The 18,528-nt window shown below is 45.3% G+C and overlaps 2 protein-coding genes and 1 pseudogene across 2 annotated transcripts; 2 read left to right on the top strand and 1 right to left on the bottom strand.

The window, feature by feature from the left end:
• Positions 1-3,789: 3,789 nt before the first annotated feature.
• On the bottom strand, positions 3,790-7,513 carry LOC109752414 (endoglucanase 9). The gene is made up of 6 exons (XM_020311313.3): positions 6,929-7,513; positions 6,245-6,552; positions 5,691-6,158; positions 4,704-4,839; positions 4,446-4,618; positions 3,790-4,355 (listed from the first exon to the last, which is right to left on the bottom strand). The coding sequence occupies exons 1-6, from the start codon at positions 7,308-7,310 to the stop codon at positions 3,954-3,956; spliced, it is 1,869 nt and encodes a 622-aa protein (XP_020166902.1). The 5' UTR covers positions 7,311-7,513; the 3' UTR covers positions 3,790-3,953.
• A 1,236-nt stretch (positions 7,514-8,749) lies between these two features.
• On the top strand, positions 8,750-10,877 carry LOC109752412 (large ribosomal subunit protein uL3c-like; annotated as a pseudogene).
• A 2,638-nt stretch (positions 10,878-13,515) lies between these two features.
• On the top strand, positions 13,516-16,869 carry LOC141021516 (uncharacterized). Its single transcript, XM_073497359.1, has 3 exons — positions 13,516-14,428; positions 15,752-16,593; positions 16,698-16,869. The coding sequence occupies exons 2-3, from the start codon at positions 15,756-15,758 to the stop codon at positions 16,709-16,711; spliced, it is 852 nt and encodes a 283-aa protein (XP_073353460.1). The 5' UTR covers positions 13,516-14,428; positions 15,752-15,755; the 3' UTR covers positions 16,712-16,869.
• Positions 16,870-18,528: the final 1,659 nt, after the last annotated feature.

Raw genomic sequence — 18,528 nt, 5'->3', positions numbered from 1 at the left:
GTACCGAAACGCCAATTGGTTTTGAAACTTGTATTTCATCAGCGTTTGAACTTTGAAATGGGCACGAGATGCAAAATGAAGGGCTTAACAACGACTACCTGAAACCAGTCTGCGGTTTCCTGGTCACTGCCTGAACGCATAACAAAGTAGGGCCCAAGCACTCAAAACGTAGAGATAGGAAAAACTCAGAAATTGATATGTCGTCATGCATCCTGGATTCATACAGAAAACTGCAAAATTATCATTGGGGTGTCACAGCAGGAAATACATGAATTGTGGACAGAAAGATAAGGAAAATTCTTATGAAATAGCCCATTCCATAGAAACCCCGTAGGAAACTTTCCTGTAGATACCCTGTTTTTCCTTTGGTTAGAGCATGACAATGAAAGCACCTCTTGGATCCTTGAATTGAAGAGAGATTGAGAGGGATCAAGAATCCTAATTATCTAGCAGATCACGCAAATCGGCGTCCCGCAAAACCGTTTTAAGGTTCACCCGAAAACTGATTTGCGGTACGATGAGGGCTCCGGCGGAACTGATTTGCGGTACGAGTTTATGGGATCTGTTTCGTTGGAGCCCTCGCCATACCACATATCACTTTTGATTTTCATATTCACATCAACTACAAATTCGTATAGTCATGCAATACACCGATTTAAATACTTGTACGATAATAATTCACATCCAAATACATGCGCAATACAAGAGGCAGCAAGTTTGTCCAAAAGAATGTGCAATCAAACACAATTAAACATGATTAAATCAAGCAACAACATGGTTGCCAAGATCATCTCCTCCACCACCGGCCATAGCACCATCTGCGTCAACAACATTGGTCGAAGAATGATCATCACCATTGGCGGAAGCACCACCAAGTCCATCGGCCGAAGCATCACCACCTCCATTGGCCGACACCACCACCACCTCCATTGCCGCCGCCACCACCACCTCCATTGCCAAAAGCACCACCACCACCTCCATTGCCGAAACCACCACCACCACCATTGTCGAAACCACCACCACCATCACCACCTCAATTGCCGAAACCACCACCACCAACCATAAGATATTGAAGCTCTTGCCTCCTCTGAAACATGATCTCCATTCTTTTCAACTCCCAAAACTCCCTTGTCATTAGTTCCATGTCATTCGGATTCATAATCAAGAACTGGTCCTCCTCGGCGGTCTTCTCGCCACTCCTCTTTTGCTCCTCAAGAGCGATTTGTGCTCCTCGAAGATACATATCATCTCCCATTTTGCCTCCTTTTGTTGGTTTCTTCTCGGCCAAGGCCACTTGGTTTCCAAAGGCTTCTCCAACATGGTTTCCTTGACCTTCACCATTTCACTAATTTGCTCCCTCAAGTTAGATGCTTCGGCCGACCTGTTCACCCTATCCTTGTCCAACTTTCTTCCATCGGGCTTGTTCTTGTTTCTTCCCCCCTTTGGTGCATCATCACTATCATCATCGTCTTCCAAGTTAACTAGTGCACCTTTCTTTGGTGGAGCTTCTTGATCCCTTTGCTTGAACCTTTCATGCGCAATGCGATCCTACAATTGGAATAGAGGCAAGTGTGAGCTCAAATTGTCATCAAAGCAAACAAAGTCACAAATATGTTCAACGAACTCACATAGTCATCAATTATGACACCACTTGGAGGTGCATTCCTCACTTGGTCCAAACAACCACTCAACGGGCTAGGTGCATGAGAAAGATGTCGGGCTGAGACTTCCCTCCCGCATGAACAGTGTGTTTGAAGGTCACTCCATATCAGCGTCCCCTAGCCTTCAAATATGGAGGCTCACATGCTCCATTTGGAGTGGTCTCCAAATATTATGTGGTCTGAGGGGCATATGGTGACTGTGATAGACCACCCTATTTGACCGTGTTTGCCATATGGGTGGTTATTATGGCGATTGGGTTGATACGACACATCTGTTAGAGTTTCTCTAACAAGCACGAAAGTTATTGTTACAGAGATTGCGTGCAAATTAGACAGAGATGCTAGAGTGTAACAATTAAAAAATGATATAAATATTAGAGAGAAACGGTCCTTGGAGGAGGATGGACAGGACGATGAAGCCAGGGAGGAACTATGCAGGGACCGAGCTGGCGTTGAGGCAGAGAAAGGACAACACCGGCTTGTCCAACGTAGAGGAGGAGGGGATGAGGAAAACGTGGGCGTGTCCGTGGGAGGCGACATTTGCCATGGCCGCATACACGAGAGTACTGGAGAAGATGGGATTGGAGCGCGGGAAGATGAGATCATGACCTGTTAACACGTCGATGGTAGCTCGTGTGTACAACTGATATGGGATGATGTGAGTCAAGTAATTGACGGGTGTGGATATTGGAGCCAAGCCTGAAGAAGCGAACAAGCTGAGCTCAAAGAGCGCGCGACATGCGATGTAACGTTGGAACGGGTGGCGACATATGTCGTCGTGTACGCACAGGATGGGATCTGTAGCAGCGGCTAGTGGAGCGGTACCATTTCTTTTTCCATTCCCTTGGGTCATGCTTTTGTGGTCTGAGGGGAAATGTCATGTGCTCCCTAGCCTCCCAGTCTTCCTTGTGAGCTCGGCATTGGATTTGAGATCTGACGGTCATCTGAGGAGCTCTGGCAAATTTTCTAAAAAAAACTAAGAGTCTAGTAATTACGCATAGGTCGAGAAGCTCCACCCGTGGATCCAGCAACCGACGTGAGCTTGTATCACAGGAGCACCTGATATTTCCTCTACGGTTAAGTGCCCTTTGTTATTTCGGCGCGGCCTCCGGTGTTGCGCATTGTCCTGAAGTGGGCGCTCTGATACCATGCAAAACTGTTAATATTGTTGTTTAAGCAATGATAAACCTCACTGGAGAGCTATCTTTATATACTCATTCCATCTAAAAATAAGTGTCATTGTAGTACAACTTTGTAATAAATCAGCGACACTTATTTTGGGACGGAGGAAGTATTAAACATGCAACTTGAGTTACAACATCAGTTACAAATGAGTCGATCATCCATAATCAAGAGAGGACTCTAGTCCTTCTATATTCTAGCACTGAGCACTAAATACTCAATGTTGCTTCATGCTAATGGCAGCACTAACTCATATTCCTTTTGTTCTTAAATATAAGACCTTTTAAAGATTTAAATATGGGTTACATATGAAGCAAAATGAGTGAATCTACACTCTAAAATATGTCTATATAATCCGTATGTAGTTCATATTGAAATCTCTTATATTTAAAAACGGAGGGAGTAGTAGTTATCTTAAAAGAGACACTGTACAAACTATCGGTCATCGCCACGCTCCAGAGTGGGCGGAGCGGGCACCCGAGACATAAACGAGCACCCGCGTGACCAAGAACCTGAAGCACCTCATGGCGCTGAAGTGGGGGTGGTATGGCTTCGCTAACATGAATTTGGTCGAGTGGTCTTGTCCAGGACAGGGATGAAGAAATTGGATCTTTTGCCCCAGTTTACTTCTAACTTTGATAACCACTAACCATTGACACAATAATGGGGTAAATCATCACCCCATGTAAAGTGGGGCAAATGATCCAAATCCCCGTCAGGGATGTGGACACGAGCGGTTGCCTTAGGACACGTATGCTATGGATATGTAGTGGTTTTAAAACTGAACTTGCAACGGGCAAATTTACTTCAGTTTTGTGATGTGAAGCACGTTTTTTCTATTGTGGATTATAAATTTGATGTCTACAAAGTACAGATATAGATCAGAGGCAATGGTTGTGCATCCTCTCGCTGCTTCAAGACGACAATGGTGTCAGACAGCTACAGGTACACGAGGGAAAACTACTAGTACTAACTTAGGTCATTATGCATTTCGTTCAACATAGTCCTTGCATAGCAAACAACATGGCATGGTGATGATACTACACTAAAATAAATAAAAATAAACGGTTACGTCGTCGTCTCCACTGTTCTATTCTAAACACCCAGCCATTATGGCTTCCATGGTGCTGGAGGCGGCGGGGGCGAAGGGAACATTGGCGGCACAGCAGAGAACATGGTGTTCTTGTCCACTCCATGGCCTTCACCCGATAAAGCTACCAATGCTGCGACTAGACCAGCGTTGCCCGCTAGGGTTGGTTCTGTGTAGTTGCGGTTCCTCCGGACGTCTTTGAAGCCGTCATGGCGATCAGGGCCGGCCACCATGGCTCCAACAATGATGTGAGGGTTGGGCTTCTTGGTGTCCCTCCATGTCCAACCCCCTTTGCAGCCAGGGTGAACACCTTTCTTCTTCGGGATCGACGCACCACGGTGATGAACACGCTTGGGATAATGCTTTCCGTGCCCGACCACATAGCTCATCTTCAAAGGATTTTTGCCCAAGATGTACTCCATCTGACACATGTAGTGAGTTAGAACCAGGCGCGCAGATTAATATTATACCAGATCAAAAATATGTTCAGATATTCAATGATAGAAACCTACCTGAGTCCTTGCAAAACTGCGAAGAACCTCGATGGAGTAGAAATGGGGGCCACAATACCACCCAGGGGTATCTGCAGCCTCAAGATAGTCACTGAACAGAGAAGCAAGGAATGCAGCATTGACTACATACTGGAGCGGTTGTGGCTGCCCGTGATTCAACTGTATCAAACCACCTGTAATGCAAGATAATTCAGTAAACTGTCCTATGAATTCAATAGGCAATCATGTATTTGTTTTTAGCTAGTTGCGACTTCAAACCTTTTGTTCTGTTAAATGATCTAAAATCTGGAAGATAAGAGCACATGATGGTGCTGGTTTGGTTGTGGTATGTCCTTAACATCTCTTCATACGGATACCCAGGACTCAAGAAGAGCCTTAACCGGCTCAGAAGAACCTGGAACGTCAAACAATGCAAAATAAGTAAAGTTAAGTCATATTAATTATTATTATAACTTTTATTTTGCAAGCTAGGGCACATGGTAATACAAAAACTTAGCCCTAAATTCTTCTACAAAGCAACGCTAACATGCTGTATGACACCTAAACTGAAACCTGTCGTATAGTGTTTTTTATGAAATCCTACTGTATAGCTAACTAACAGTGGTTTGCTTGGATTGTCACATGGTTCTTTACAAGCATAAACATCAGATTCTGCGAATAACGAATTTCTCAACTAGGTAATCCAAAATGTAGGTTCCATGCTGAAGGCTGTTTTCATTATGGCTATCCTTTTCAAGGATAAGAATTCCAAAGTACAGAAGATGAAAACATGATAACACTGACATGGTTTCAACAGAATCCTTGGTATATCCACCAAGCAGGAAACCTTTTGTGCTACAATCGTAAGTGCCCTGTACTTAGGCAGCATTAATGCTTATCACATGGTAGGACAAGTTGACTACACGCTTTACTAGTACTGCAGGTAAACTGGGTGAGATATTATAAAGAAATTTGGTCCCAATAGTACTATAACCTGACGGTCAGTGTGTTAGACATGGAATCTACTCCCTCCGGTCCCATAATGTAAGACGGCTTTTGACTCTAGTGTAGTGTCAAAAAACATCTTACATTATGGGACGGAGGGACTCTGTAAACTAATATAAGAGCGTTTAGATCACTACTTTAGTGATCTATACACTCTTATATTAGTTTACGGAGGGAGTATCATGCAAACTAAAATGCCAATGGGTCAGCATGGGGAATGTCTTGCGAATTAAACGAAACCAAGATACGCTAATACATTACCTGTGCACCAGGGAGCTTATTATCCCAGCTGAACACCCCATAGTTGGGGGGACGAGAGTAAATGTGAGCATTCTTTGCAAGCTTGGCATCCGTTGCGAACTGCAGGTATGATGAATTGCCAGTTGCGAGGTACATCCACGAACCGCCCCAAATATATTCATCCCAATAAGCGGTTGAATTGTAGAACTTTGCAGCATCTGACCGGGGTACACTATATGTTTGACGACTACCTCCCTTCCTTGCAAAGTCCCAGACGGTGGTAGCACCGTGTAACAGCTTGTGGGAGTAAACCCTGTTATCCTTGAACACAATGGATGCTGCGGCCAATGCTGCGGCCATCTCAGCACCAAGATCAGGGCAAGTGTGGCACTCGGTGACTGGACGTGGGTAGTCGATGTCCTCTGGCCTCATCCAACAATAATGATCATTGGGCTGGCTCGGACCTTCTGACATTGCAGCACCACCCACCTGCGCCCTCAAACAAAATTCACATTAGGAATGAACGAGTGGCAGGAACTTTGTGTCCATGTATGTATATCCAGAGTTGCTTTTACCTGCGCAACCAAGCGATCAATGGAACGTGCCGTGGAGTTGAAGGTCTTCAATAGGTAGTCGGCCCCCCACTTAATAGTGTCACGGACATGGCCAAGTTCCCCAGCAGCCTCGTACTTAGCATTGTACTCGATGACGCTCCAGCTGAGGAGGGTCATGGAGAAGGCAGATGCGAAGTTGAATTTCACAGCGCTTCCGCCGTCATAGTAGCCACCAGAGAGGTCTCGCCGGGATGTTTGGTCCGAGCGTCCGTCCTTGAGGCACGAGTCGCCGCGCCATGGTACATTGTTGTGCTTCGGCAGCTTCCCGGCTGCAGAAATTTTGCAGAACAAACAGATGAATTTTTTTTCAGAGCAAACAGATCAATAAAATAAAATATATTTTTTAATTGGGAGGATCGTTCTTCAAAATCTTCAGAATGGATCTGGTGGGTGGGAGGGTTTAAGGGCAACTGTCCGCCCCCATTCAAGCAAGGATGAATTTACATCTACAAAACCACCAGAAACACCGCATAAAGAAAGGGAATCTCGCATTTGCGGTTCGGCGCAGCTCACGCCTTAAATCAGAACCGAAACTCCGGTCCGGAACAATTACCAAAAGAAAGAACATCCGCTGGGTCGAAAAGCATCAAAATCTAATCTTTGAAACCGAAAATGAAGGGCAGAAGACAGCAGAGGGGCACTGACATTTCTGGGCATTGAAGAACATGAGCGCCTTGCGCAGCGCGAGGGTGAACTGGTCCGGTGGCGCGGGCGGGGCCTGGTGCCTGGGGACGGCCTTGGCAATCCCCGCGGCGATCCCCGCGAGCGCGGCGGCGGCGAGGAGCAGGCCGAGCGACCAGAGGAAGAGCTTGCGGCTGACGAGGAGGCATCCGAGGTCGACGTACCTCTTCTTCTTGCGGCCCTGGTCGCCGGGCCCCGCGAGCAGCCAGCTCTGCTGCGTCTCGTCGAGCGTCCGCGAGAGCGCCGCCCGGTCGAGGTCGAGGTTCCGGCTCCGGTCGTCGTCCGTGGCCGAGTCGTGGCATATCTCGAGCGGGCCGCCCCACGGGTCCCTCCCGTACATGCTCATCTCGCCCCCCGCCGGCCCGCCCGATCCCACAGATCCCCTACCACCACCTCGAAACGCCTATGAGCGCCTCCCGCAATGCCGCGGGCGCGCCTCCTCCGCCGCCGCCGCCTTGGAATGGGAACGGAAGGGTGGGTTTTTGGCGTGCGTGGGCGACGAGGTGAAGTGGGAGGAGGGATTTAGTGTGGGGGAGTGTATTAGGGACCGGGTGCTCTGGCCGTTTGCTTAACAAAAGTACTGCTAAGCGGTGGTACTGGCACTGGTATCGCTGTGTTGTGTTGGGTCCGGCGACAGCGATGGGTGCTTACGAGATGGAGAACTGTTTTCGTTTTCTTGTTTGACCATGGTCGTTCGTTTGGGCTTTGGGCTTAGGAAGGAGAGGCGGTTTTAATTGTTTCGTCTTTGTTTATAGTCGCCCATATCTCTGTCAGAGTTCTCTCCTGTTTGTTTATCAAAATCACCTGTCCTCACTATTATTAATTCGCAAAAAACATACTGGCAACTATTGTTCTTCTCTGAGATAATTAAAGGGATAGATAATTTCAGGGCATTCGACAGGGTCGTTTAATATGGAACGGGTGCAGGAATTTTGGAGGCATCCACCTGCGCTGCAGCAATCACGTGAAACTTGAGTGTCGGAAATGCTGTTGAGATGATAATACTAGTACTGACAAAACATTTCCGTAATTGATTCAAGTAGTGCTAGTACAGCGTAGGGCGTTGATCAGGTTATGAATAAATGCACTTTTGCGCGTTGAGCTGTGGCGCAACCTCTTATCGCTTAAGGCAGCCACTTTTTCATTCTGATTCATCACCGTGCGTGTTCCTTCCTAGCAAAGGAACTCAGCCTTACCCTCATCAATCAAGAAGAAGAGGAAAAAGGAGCTCCACCTCCACCTTTCCTTTTGCAGCTCCAACATGACGATGTGGCGCCTCACTGTTCCCTTCCCTTTTAACCTTATTAACTTGTTGCCAGCCAGCATTATGATGCATCTTCCTCCTGTTGCGTGGCGAACCCCCGCGATAGTCAATTCGGGGTTGAGTAGTTCCACTCTGATGATTTTGAGTGCTAACTACGTACTTACTCATGAGGTAAAAACAAAAAGCCTAATACAAGTGGGATTGCTAACACCGTTTTTCAGACACCAGGTTCTGGACTCGCTGAGAGGACGGTCTGGGTCTGCCCGTAGTGGACTGGATACTGCTGGATGCTGCTCCATTCTGCCAGCGGAGGAGGGGAACGCCGCGGCATCACCACACCACACCATAGACTTCAACTCGGTCGGACTCGCTGGACTCACGGGGTTTTGGAGCTGTGCCGCGTCGGCAATTTATTGGCTGCCTGGAATTTGGATTCCTTCCCCGTGCTGCCCGTGCCCGCCAAGCTTCCCGCTACCGCTCCAGAATTTACGTATTCACCACATCTCTAACCCTGACCCGTAATGGACGGTAAGACAATAGGTTTAGGGAGAACCGGCACAACCTTCTAGGGGTGCCCTATCACATCTTTACTTTTAATAGACGAGTTGGTTAAATAGTTCCATCATTTTTATCTGTTTTTTTTTGTTTGATTTTTTTCGTCTCACATCCCATCATCATATCTCCTAACGTTGGTTTTTTATCCTCACAATAAAAACTTTCCCAACCTTTTAAAATTTTCCTAATTAGACACGTTACAAACGGGCAGGAGCCGATAGCACATTACCAATCAATAATATTCAGTTTTATGGTAATCAATTTCAAATCCTAAGTTTCTTAATGCATCAACTTTGCCTTTTCTAAGAATCAATTTTTTTCTCTACTCCTAACGGGGGAGTCTGTAGGTCGTCGTTCGTTTCGTTCGTTGCCATCGAACGAAGGAAGTCGCCAACCCTACCATTGTTTTTTCCACCGCGAGCTCCATCTGGTTAATACCATTTGTTTTTTCTAAAAAAAGACCGACCAAACCTAATCTCTCTCCCCTGCCTCCCGCATCGCCGCCGCCAGCCTCCTCCCGCACTCCTCCTTGTACACTGGCGTCGTCGGCCTCCTCCCGCGCGCCCCCCTGCACCGCGTCGTCGCCGGCCTCCTCCCGTGCACCTTCCCACCCCGCCCCTCCCCCGCTCGCCTCCCTGCACCATGGCACCGCAGGACCGGCATCGCGTTGTCAGGACGCGCGGCCTCAACGTTTTCGTTCACACCCATACGGCGTGCCCGCCTCTGCTGGGTACAACTGTCGTCGTCGTTGGCACAGTAGACCGACACCGTAGGCAACCGCGGTGGAGAGAGGATAGTGGCCGCCGCGGACCTGCACGTGCTGACGCAGGTGAAGACCGCCGCCACAGACAGGTAGGACGTCGTGCAAGTTGGCTATCAATATGGCGTGTGCGACAGGGTGAGGATATGCTCACCCGCCCAGAGCTGGGACACCTCTGCAATGCAAGCGCACCTGCAGCAGTTCCAGCTGCTGGGCCGCCTCGGTAGGGCTAGCTCACAACCGCTGATGTTCGTCCACGCCTTCAACCTCAGGCAGGCACTCCTGTTCAGTGAGGTCTTCAAGGAGGGCGAACCTTGCCAGACGTCTCTGCCAAATCCATCGGAAAGGGATTTCAAGGTGAGCAATGTATTGATGCCTATGTTATTTCCTCTCAATGCTTGAACCATCTGGTGTATCAACGCATGAAATTACCAACAAAGCAATGTCACTTCCTTGCAGTTTGCAGTATCTCCAACAATCATGTCAATGCTTGACATCATTTACAGTTCCTGTATTTACAGCTTAATGCAAGAATTGGCATTGGTTATAGATTTCCCTTGATTTAATTTTCTGAATGTTAAGAACATTGACAACTTGTGACCTGACCGTGTTTTATTTCCATTGATTTTCTGATCAGGTCAATAACGTTGACAGCTTCTAACATACCCATGGTTCATTTTCTGATGGCTAGCAAGTAGCAACATTGATCACCATCCATTGTGCTCTTAATTTAGAATACTGACAGCTTGTGAGTTGTGACATGCTGATGGTTCATTTTCTAATAGCTAACATGGGTCATCATCAGTTTTACTCATGCCATTCTGATCGCTAACATGGGACATCATCAGTTGTGTCCTTGATTCATTTTTTCTGATGGTTAAGAACATTAATAACTTGCGACACTTATGCTCTTAATTTTTGCCTCATGGTTTGTCGTTGTTGTGCAGGTGGAATTAGGAGGCACAACTTCAAGCTTGGTCTGATGACTTACAGTTCCAAGAACCACAAAGTCTTAATTAGATTCGATCGGCGTGGGAACTAACCCAGGAGGATGGGCACCAAGGAAGCTCAAGATCGTAAATGATCTTAAACCTGTGATTATCAAGGGAGCCATTACTCCATGTGAATCTTCTCCGCATTAGGCTTGCCGAGATTGTTGGAAAGAACATCCGCAGGATCAGTTTCATTTTGTACCAGTTTAGCGTTTTCTTCTCCTATTATCCAAAATTGAAGGTGGTCTATAATTTGTACCTTTTATGGTACAGTCTCCCACGATGTATCTTCTTTTGAAATTACATTGGTGCGGCACCTAATTATAGATTATTTGCAGCTAATATTTGTTCGCGCCTCTAATTTTGTTATTCACACCCTGTTTCAAGAGACAGAGTGCAGCTCCATAGATGACAGCAAGCTGGTCATGAGTTGAAGTGGAGCTGAAGATGTACCACAATAGGTCGTCACCGCCCTCCAATGCTGCAAGGTTATTCATACCGCATAACGTGTACTGAGTGGTATGAGAACTAATTACAGAACAAGTATAATTTTTCACGGGTCAAAATAAACTTGCATGATATTTTTTTCTAAACTTTCAGCCCTAGCGACGTCAGGGAGTTCGTCGAGACGCTCGGAAGGATGGAGGGAGTCCCTTCGGTGACCTGTGTCGTCGCCGATGGTGCCATGGGATTCGGCAGTGCACATGGCTAAGGAGATGGGGCTGCCAACCTACCCATTCTTCAGTCTTAACCCTTGTTGTCGGCACACGTGGATGCACCGCTGAAGGTGACGATCTCTGGGGCGCCTGCATCAGGCAACGAGACACAATATCATATGATTGTTGAGAAGGTTATTCTTCTATTTTGTTGTGTTATGCATGAATTCACCTTTATATTCCTTCCATTTTTATGTGGCACAAATATTTTACCTGGATCTGTTCAACATTTTATACTTTTAAGATAATATTAACTCATAATTACATTTTCATGTGGCACAAACATACTACCTAGATCTGTTCAACATTTTATAAAAATATAAACTCTAACTAAATGGTGGGCCTGTATCTGAAAGTAGCTGACAGATTAATCAATCTTTTTTTATATATTTGATGCAAAATTAGGCTCTGTTTTTGGTAGTACACATGTTTATTTTGATCAATAGCCTGCTATGTTCTAAATCTGATATTTTTAAATTTCTTGTTGTATGGTTTAGTTCATATATCAACTAGGGATCTTCTACAGTCTAAAGTATCTTCTGGCATATATATAGGCAAGAAAACAAAATAATACTGTATATGGACAATGGCATCTTGCAGTGGCGGAGCTAGACAAGATTGATGTGGCACCCCGATCCGCATGGAACAGGGGGCCTTCGCACGTCAGCCCAGGATAACACCTGGCGCACGACAGGTCCAAGATACAACATTCCGGGTACAAGAATATTCATCAAATACATGTATAGAAGAGTACATCATTGATGAATACAATTATCTGGCTAGCCCTAAGGCTATTTAAAAGGTGGCGGAAGTCTTGGTTTGGCGGCTCATCAACTCTGGCTGGGCTCCACAACTCACAGGATTGGCAAGATTACGGCCTAGCACGACGGATCAAGCGAACAATCCAGGCACGACCTACAAGCTGGCATGACACGCCAGGTCAGTACATTGAATGTACTTGAATGTACTTGCAAGACAACCAAATACATAGCATCCAAACAAGCAGAAGACAAAGCAAGAACCAAGCGCATGCAACAACCTATCTCATATCAATTACTAAAAATGGCATGATATAAGTCAACTAAGCATGAACAACTCCCTAGCATCTACTAACATGGTAATAACATGGCATATCAAAACATGCTTATAACATGATAATAGCAAAACATAGCATATCATCTCAATCATGGCATAATTTAACATATAAATCAAAGCATGGCATGGCATCATGAAACTATGCTGAATATAAACTACCGGTCATATCCAATGCAGACATAGCATGTTAACTTTATGCAACTATCTCTTGTTCGGCCAAGGTTCTTTAAATGCAAACGTATTACTCATGCAATGCAAACAAATTTGTGGACTGAGTCCCTCGGACTCTCTTACCAACGGATTGCCTCGCAACCAAACTGTGATCATGCGCGGATCACAAACGGAACCACACTCGGTTCAACGGGTTACCTTGTAACCAAACGGTGATCTTTCCGGTGATCACAACCATGACCAACACTTGGTCTCCAACACTCACCGAGACCTCGTCTCGTGATCATATCAAAACATCGCCGTGACTTCTCACGACTATCTCATAGTCCAAGTCACCACATTCTGGTTATCACTGAAGGAAATATGCCCTAGAGGCAATAATAAAGTTATTATTTATTTTCATTATATCATGATAAATATTTATTATTCATGCTAGAATTGTATTAACCGGAAACATGATACATGTGTGAATACATAGACAAACAGAATGTCACTAGTATGCCTCTACTTGACTAGCTCGTTGATCAAAGATGGTTATGTTTCCTAACCATTGACATGAGTTGTCATTTGATTAACGGGATCACATCATTCTCCTAATGATGTGATTGACTTGACCCATTCCGTTAGCTTAGCACATGATCGTTTAGATGTTGCTATTGCTTTCTTCATGACTTATACATGTTCCTATGACTATGAGATTATGCAACTCCCGTTTACCGGAGGAACACTTTGTGTGCTACCAAACGTCACAACGTAACTGGGTGATTATAAAGGTGCTCTACAGGTGTCTCCGAAGGTACTTGTTGGGTTGGCGTATTTCGAGATTAGGATTTGTCACTCCGATTGTCGGAGAGGTATCTCTGGGCCCACTCAGTAATGCACATCACTATAAGCCTTGCAAGCATTGTAACTAATGAGTTAGTTGCGGGATGATGTATTACGGAACGAGTAAAGAGACTTGCCGGTAACGAGATTGAACTAGGTATTGAGATACCGACGATCGAATCTCGGGCAAGTAACATACCGATGACAAAGGGAACAACGTATGTTGTTATGCGGTTTGACCGATAAAGATCGTCGTAGAATATGTGGGAGCCAATATGAGCATCCAGGTTTCGCTATTGGTTATTGACCGGAGACGTGTCTCGGTCATGTCTACATAGTTCTCGAACCCGTAGGGTCCGCACGCTTAAAGTTAGATGACGGTTATATTATGAGTTTATATGTTTTGATGTACCGAAGGAGTTCGGAGTCCCGGATGAGATCAGGGACATGACGAGGAGTCTCGAAATGGTCGAGATGTAAAGATCGATATATTGGACGACTATATTTGGACATCGGAAAGGTTCCGAGTGATTCGGGTATTATTCGGAGTACCGGAGAGTTACGGGAATTCGTATTGGGCCTTAATGGGCCATACGGGAAAGGAGAGAAAGGCCCCAAAGGGTGGCCGCACCCCTTCCTTCTCCCTTCCCTTCTCCTACTCCAACAAGGAAAGGAGTCCTGGTGGGAGTAGGACTCCCCCTTGGCGCGCCCTCCTCCTAGGCCGGCCGCCTTCCCCCTTGCTCCTTTATATACGGGGGCAGGGGGCACCCCAAAGACACAACTATTGATCTCTTGATCTCTTAGCCGTGTGCGGTGCCCCCCTCCACCATAATCCACCTCGATAATATCGTAGTGGTGCTAAGGCGAAGCCCTGCGTCGGTAGAACATCATCATCGTCACCACGCCGTCGTGCTGACGGAACTCTCCCTCAAAGCTCGGCTGGATCGTAGTTCGAGGGACGTCATCGAGCTGAACGCGTGCTGTACTCGGAGGTGCCGTGCGTTCGGTACTTGATCAGTCGGATCGTGAAGACGTACGACTACATCAACCGCGTTGTGCTAACGCTTCCGCTTTCGGTCTACGAGGGTACGTGGACAACACTCTCCCCTCTCGTTGCTATGCATCACCATGATCTTGCGTGTGCGTAGAATTTTTTTGAAATTACTACGTTCCCCAACAGTGGCATCCGAGCCTGGTTTTATGCGTAGATGTCATATGCATGAGTAGAACACAAGTGAGTTGTGGGCGATATAAGTCATACTGCTTACCAGCATGTCATACTTTGGTTCAGCGGTATTGTTGGATGAAGCGGCCCAGACCGACATTACGCGTACGCTTACGCGAGACTGGTTCTACCGACGTGCTTTGCACATACGTGGCTGGCGGGTGTCAGTTTCTTCAACTTTAGTTGAACCGAGTGTGGCTATGCCCGGTCCTTGCGAAGGTTAAAACAACACCAACTTGACAAACTATCATTGTGATTTTGATGCGTAGGTAAGAACGGTTCTTGCTAAGCCCGTAGCAGCCACGTAAAACTTGCAACAACAAAGTAGAGGACGTCTAACTTGTTTTTGCAGGGCATGTTGTGATGTGATATGGTCAAAGCATGATGCTAAATTTATTGTATGAGATGATCATGTTTTGTAACCGAGTTATCGGCAACTGGCAGGAGCCATATGGTTGTCGCTTTATTGTATGCAATGCAATCGCCCTGTAATGCTTTACTTTATCACTAAGCGGTAGCGATAGTCGTAGAAGCATAAGATTGACGAGACGACAACGATGCTACGATGGAGATCAAGGTGTCGCGCCGGTGACGATGGTGATCATGACGGTGCTTCGGAGATGGAGATCACAAGCACAAGATGATGATGGCCATATCATATCACTTATATTGATTGCATGTGATGTTTATCTTTTATGCATCTTATCTTGCTTTGATTGACGGTAGCATTATGAGATGATCCCTCACTAAATTATCAAAGTATAAGTGTTCTCCCTGAGTATGCACCGTTGCGAAAGTTCTTCGTGCTGAGACACCACGTGATGATCGGGTGTGATAGGCTCTACGTTCAAATACAACGGGTGCAAAACAGTTGCACACGCGGAATACTCAGGTTAAGCTTGACGAGCCTGGCATATAACATATATGGCCTCGGAACACGGAGACCGAAAGGTCGAGTGTGAATCATATAGTAGATATGATCAACATAGTGATGTTCACCGTTGAAACTACTCCATCTCACGTGATGATCGGACATGGTTTAGTTGATATGGATCACGTGATCACTTAGAGGATTAGAGGGATATCTATCTAAGTGGGAGTTCTTAAGTAATATGATTAATTGAACTTGAATTTATCATGAACTTAGTACCTGATAGTATCTTGCTTGTCTATGTTGATTGTAGATAGATGGCCCGTGCTGTTGTTCCGTTGAATTTTAATGCGTTCCTTGAGAAAGCAAAGTTGAAAGATGATGGTAGCAATTACACGGACTGGGTCCGTAACTTGAGGATTATCCTCATTGCTACACAGAAGAATTACATCCTCGGAGCATGGCTAGGTGTACAACCTGCGCCAGCAACTGCAGACATTGTGAATGCCTGGCAGTCACGTGTTGATGACTACTCGATAGTTCAATGTGCCATGCTTTATGGCTTAGAACCAGGACTTCAACGACGTTTTGAACGTCATGGAGCATATGAGATGTTCCAGGAGTTGAAGTTAATATTTGAAAAGAATGCCCGGATTGAGAGATATGAAGTCTCCAATAAGTTCTACAGCTGCAAGATGGAGGAGAATAGTTCTGTCAGTGAGCATATACTCAAAATGTCTGGGTATAATAATCACATGATTCAACTGCGAGTTTATCTTCCGGATGATAGCATCATTGACAGAATTCTCCAATCACTGCCACCAAGCTACAAGAGCTTCGTGATGAACTATAACATGCAAGGGATGGATAAGACAATTCCCGAGCTCTTCGCAATGCTAAAGGCTGCTGAGGTAGAAATCAAAAAGGAGCATCAAGTGTTGATGGTCAATAAGATCACCAGTTTCAAGAAAAAGGGCAAAGGGAAGAAGAAGGGGAACTTCAAGAAGAACAGCAAGCAAGTTGCTGCTCAGGAGAAGAAACCCAAGTCTGGACCTAAGCCTGAGACTGAGTGCTTCTACTGCAAGCAGACTGGTCACTGGAAGCGGAACTGCCCCAAGTATTTGGCGGATAAGAAGGATGGCAAGGTGAACAAAGGTATATGTGATATACATGTTATTGATGTGTACCTTACTAATGCTCGCAGTAGCACCTGGGTATTTGATACTGGTTCTGTTGCTAATATTTGCAACTCGAAACAGGGGCTACGGATTAAGCGAAGATTGGCTAAGGACAAGGTGACGATGCGCGTGGGAAATGGTTCCAAAGTCGATGTGATCGCGGTCGGCACGCTACGTCTACATCTACTTTCGGGATTAGTTTTAGACCTAAATAATTGTTATTTGGTGCCAACGTTAAGCATGAACATTATATTTGGATCTTGTTTGATGCGAGACGGTTATTCATTTAAATCAGAGAATAATGGTTGTTCTATTTATATGAGTAATATCTTTTATGGTCATGCACCCTTGAAGAGTGGTCTATTTTTGTTGAATCTCGATAGTAGTGATACACATATTCATAATATTGAAGCCAAAAGATGCAGAGTTGATAATGATAGTGCAACTTATTTGTGGCACTGCCGTTTAGGTCATATCGGTGTAAAGCGCATGAAGAAACTCCATACTGATGGACTTTTGGAACCACTTGATTATGAATCACTTGGTACTTGCGAACCGTGCCTCATGGGCAAGATGACTAAAACGCCGTTCTCCGGAACTATGGAGAGAGCAACATATTTGTTGGAAATCATACATACAGATGTATGTGGTCCGATGAATATTGAGGCTCGTGGCGGATATCGTTATTTTCTCACCTTCACAGATGATTTGAGCAGATATGGGTATATCTACTTAATGAAACATAAGTCTGAAACATTTGAAAAGTTCAAAGAATTTCAAAGTGAAGTTGAAAATCATCGTAACAAGAAAATAAAGTTTCCACGATCTGATCATGGAGGAGAATATTTGAGTTATGAGTTTGGTCTTCATTTGAAACAATGCGGAATAGTTTCGCAACTCACGCCACCCGGAACAACATAGCGTAATGGTGTGTCCGAATGTCATAATCGTACTCTACTAGATATGGTGCAATCTATGATGTCTCTTACTGATTTACCGCTATCGTTTTGGGGTTATGCTTTAGAGACGGCCGCATTCACGTTAAATAGGGCACCATCAAAATCCATTGAGACGACACCTTATGAACTGTGGTTTGGCAAAAAACCAAAGTTGTCGTTTCTTAAAGTTTGGGGCTGCGATGCTTATGTGAAAAAGCTTCAACCTGATAAGCTCGAACCCAAATCGAAGAAATGTGTCTTCATAGGATACCCAAAGGAGACTGTTGGGTACACCTTCTATCACATATCCGAAGGAAAAACTTTTGTTGCTAAATTCAGAATTTTTTTGGAGGAGTTTCTCTCGAAAGAAGTGAGTGGGAGGAAAGTAGAACTTGATGAGGTAACTGTACCTGCTCCCTTATTGGAAAGTAGTTCATCACAGAAACCGGTTTCTGGGACACCTACACCAATTAGTGAGGAAGTTAATGATGATGATCATGAAATTTCAGATCAAGTTATTACTGAACCTCGTAGGTCAACCAGAATAAGATCCGCGAAATGGTAATCCTGTTCTGGAAGTTATGTTACTGGACCATGACGAACCTATGAACTATGAAGAAGCGATGGTGAGCCCAGATTCCGCGAAATGGCTTGAGGCCATGAAATCTGAGATGGGATCCATGTATGAGAACAAAGTGTGGACTTTGGTTGACTTGCCCGATGATCGGCAAGCAATTGAGAATAAATGGATCTTCAAGAAGAAGACTGACGCTGACAGTAATGTTACTGTCTATAAAGCTCGACTTGTTGCAAAAGGTTTTCGACAAGTTCAAGGGATTGACTACGATGAGACCTTCTCACCCGTAGCGATGCTTAAGTCTGTCCGAATCATGTTAGCAATTGCCGCATTTTATGATTATGAAATTTGGCAAATGGATGTCAAAACTGCATTCCTGAATGAATTTCTGGAAGAA

The sequence above is a fragment of the Aegilops tauschii genome, chromosome 4 (genome assembly GCF_002575655.3).
Source record: "Aegilops tauschii subsp. strangulata cultivar AL8/78 chromosome 4, Aet v6.0, whole genome shotgun sequence".
NCBI classification, from domain to species: Eukaryota; Viridiplantae; Streptophyta; class Magnoliopsida; order Poales; family Poaceae; genus Aegilops; species Aegilops tauschii.
The sequence above is the reverse complement of the archived record's forward strand: the minus strand, read 5'-3'. Positions and strand labels throughout refer to the sequence as shown.

Bases quoted from the DNA above. Each gene is read 5' to 3' on its own strand.
- LOC109752414 (XM_020311313.3), bottom strand. From the start codon at position 7,310: ATGAGCATGTACGGGAGGGACCCGTGGGGCGGCCCGCTCGAGATATGC. The intron at 6,553-6,928 runs GTCAGTGCCCCT...AAATTTCTGCAG, and splicing joins GTTCTTCAATGCCCAGAAAT to CCGGGAAGCTGCCGAAGCAC. The intron at 4,619-4,703 runs GTTTGAAGTCGC...CTTGCATTACAG, and splicing joins ATCATTTAACAGAACAAAAG to GTGGTTTGATACAGTTGAAT.
- LOC141021516 (XM_073497359.1), top strand. From the start codon at position 15,756: ATGGCCCGTGCTGTTGTTCCGTTGAATTTTAATGCGTTCCTTGAGAAA.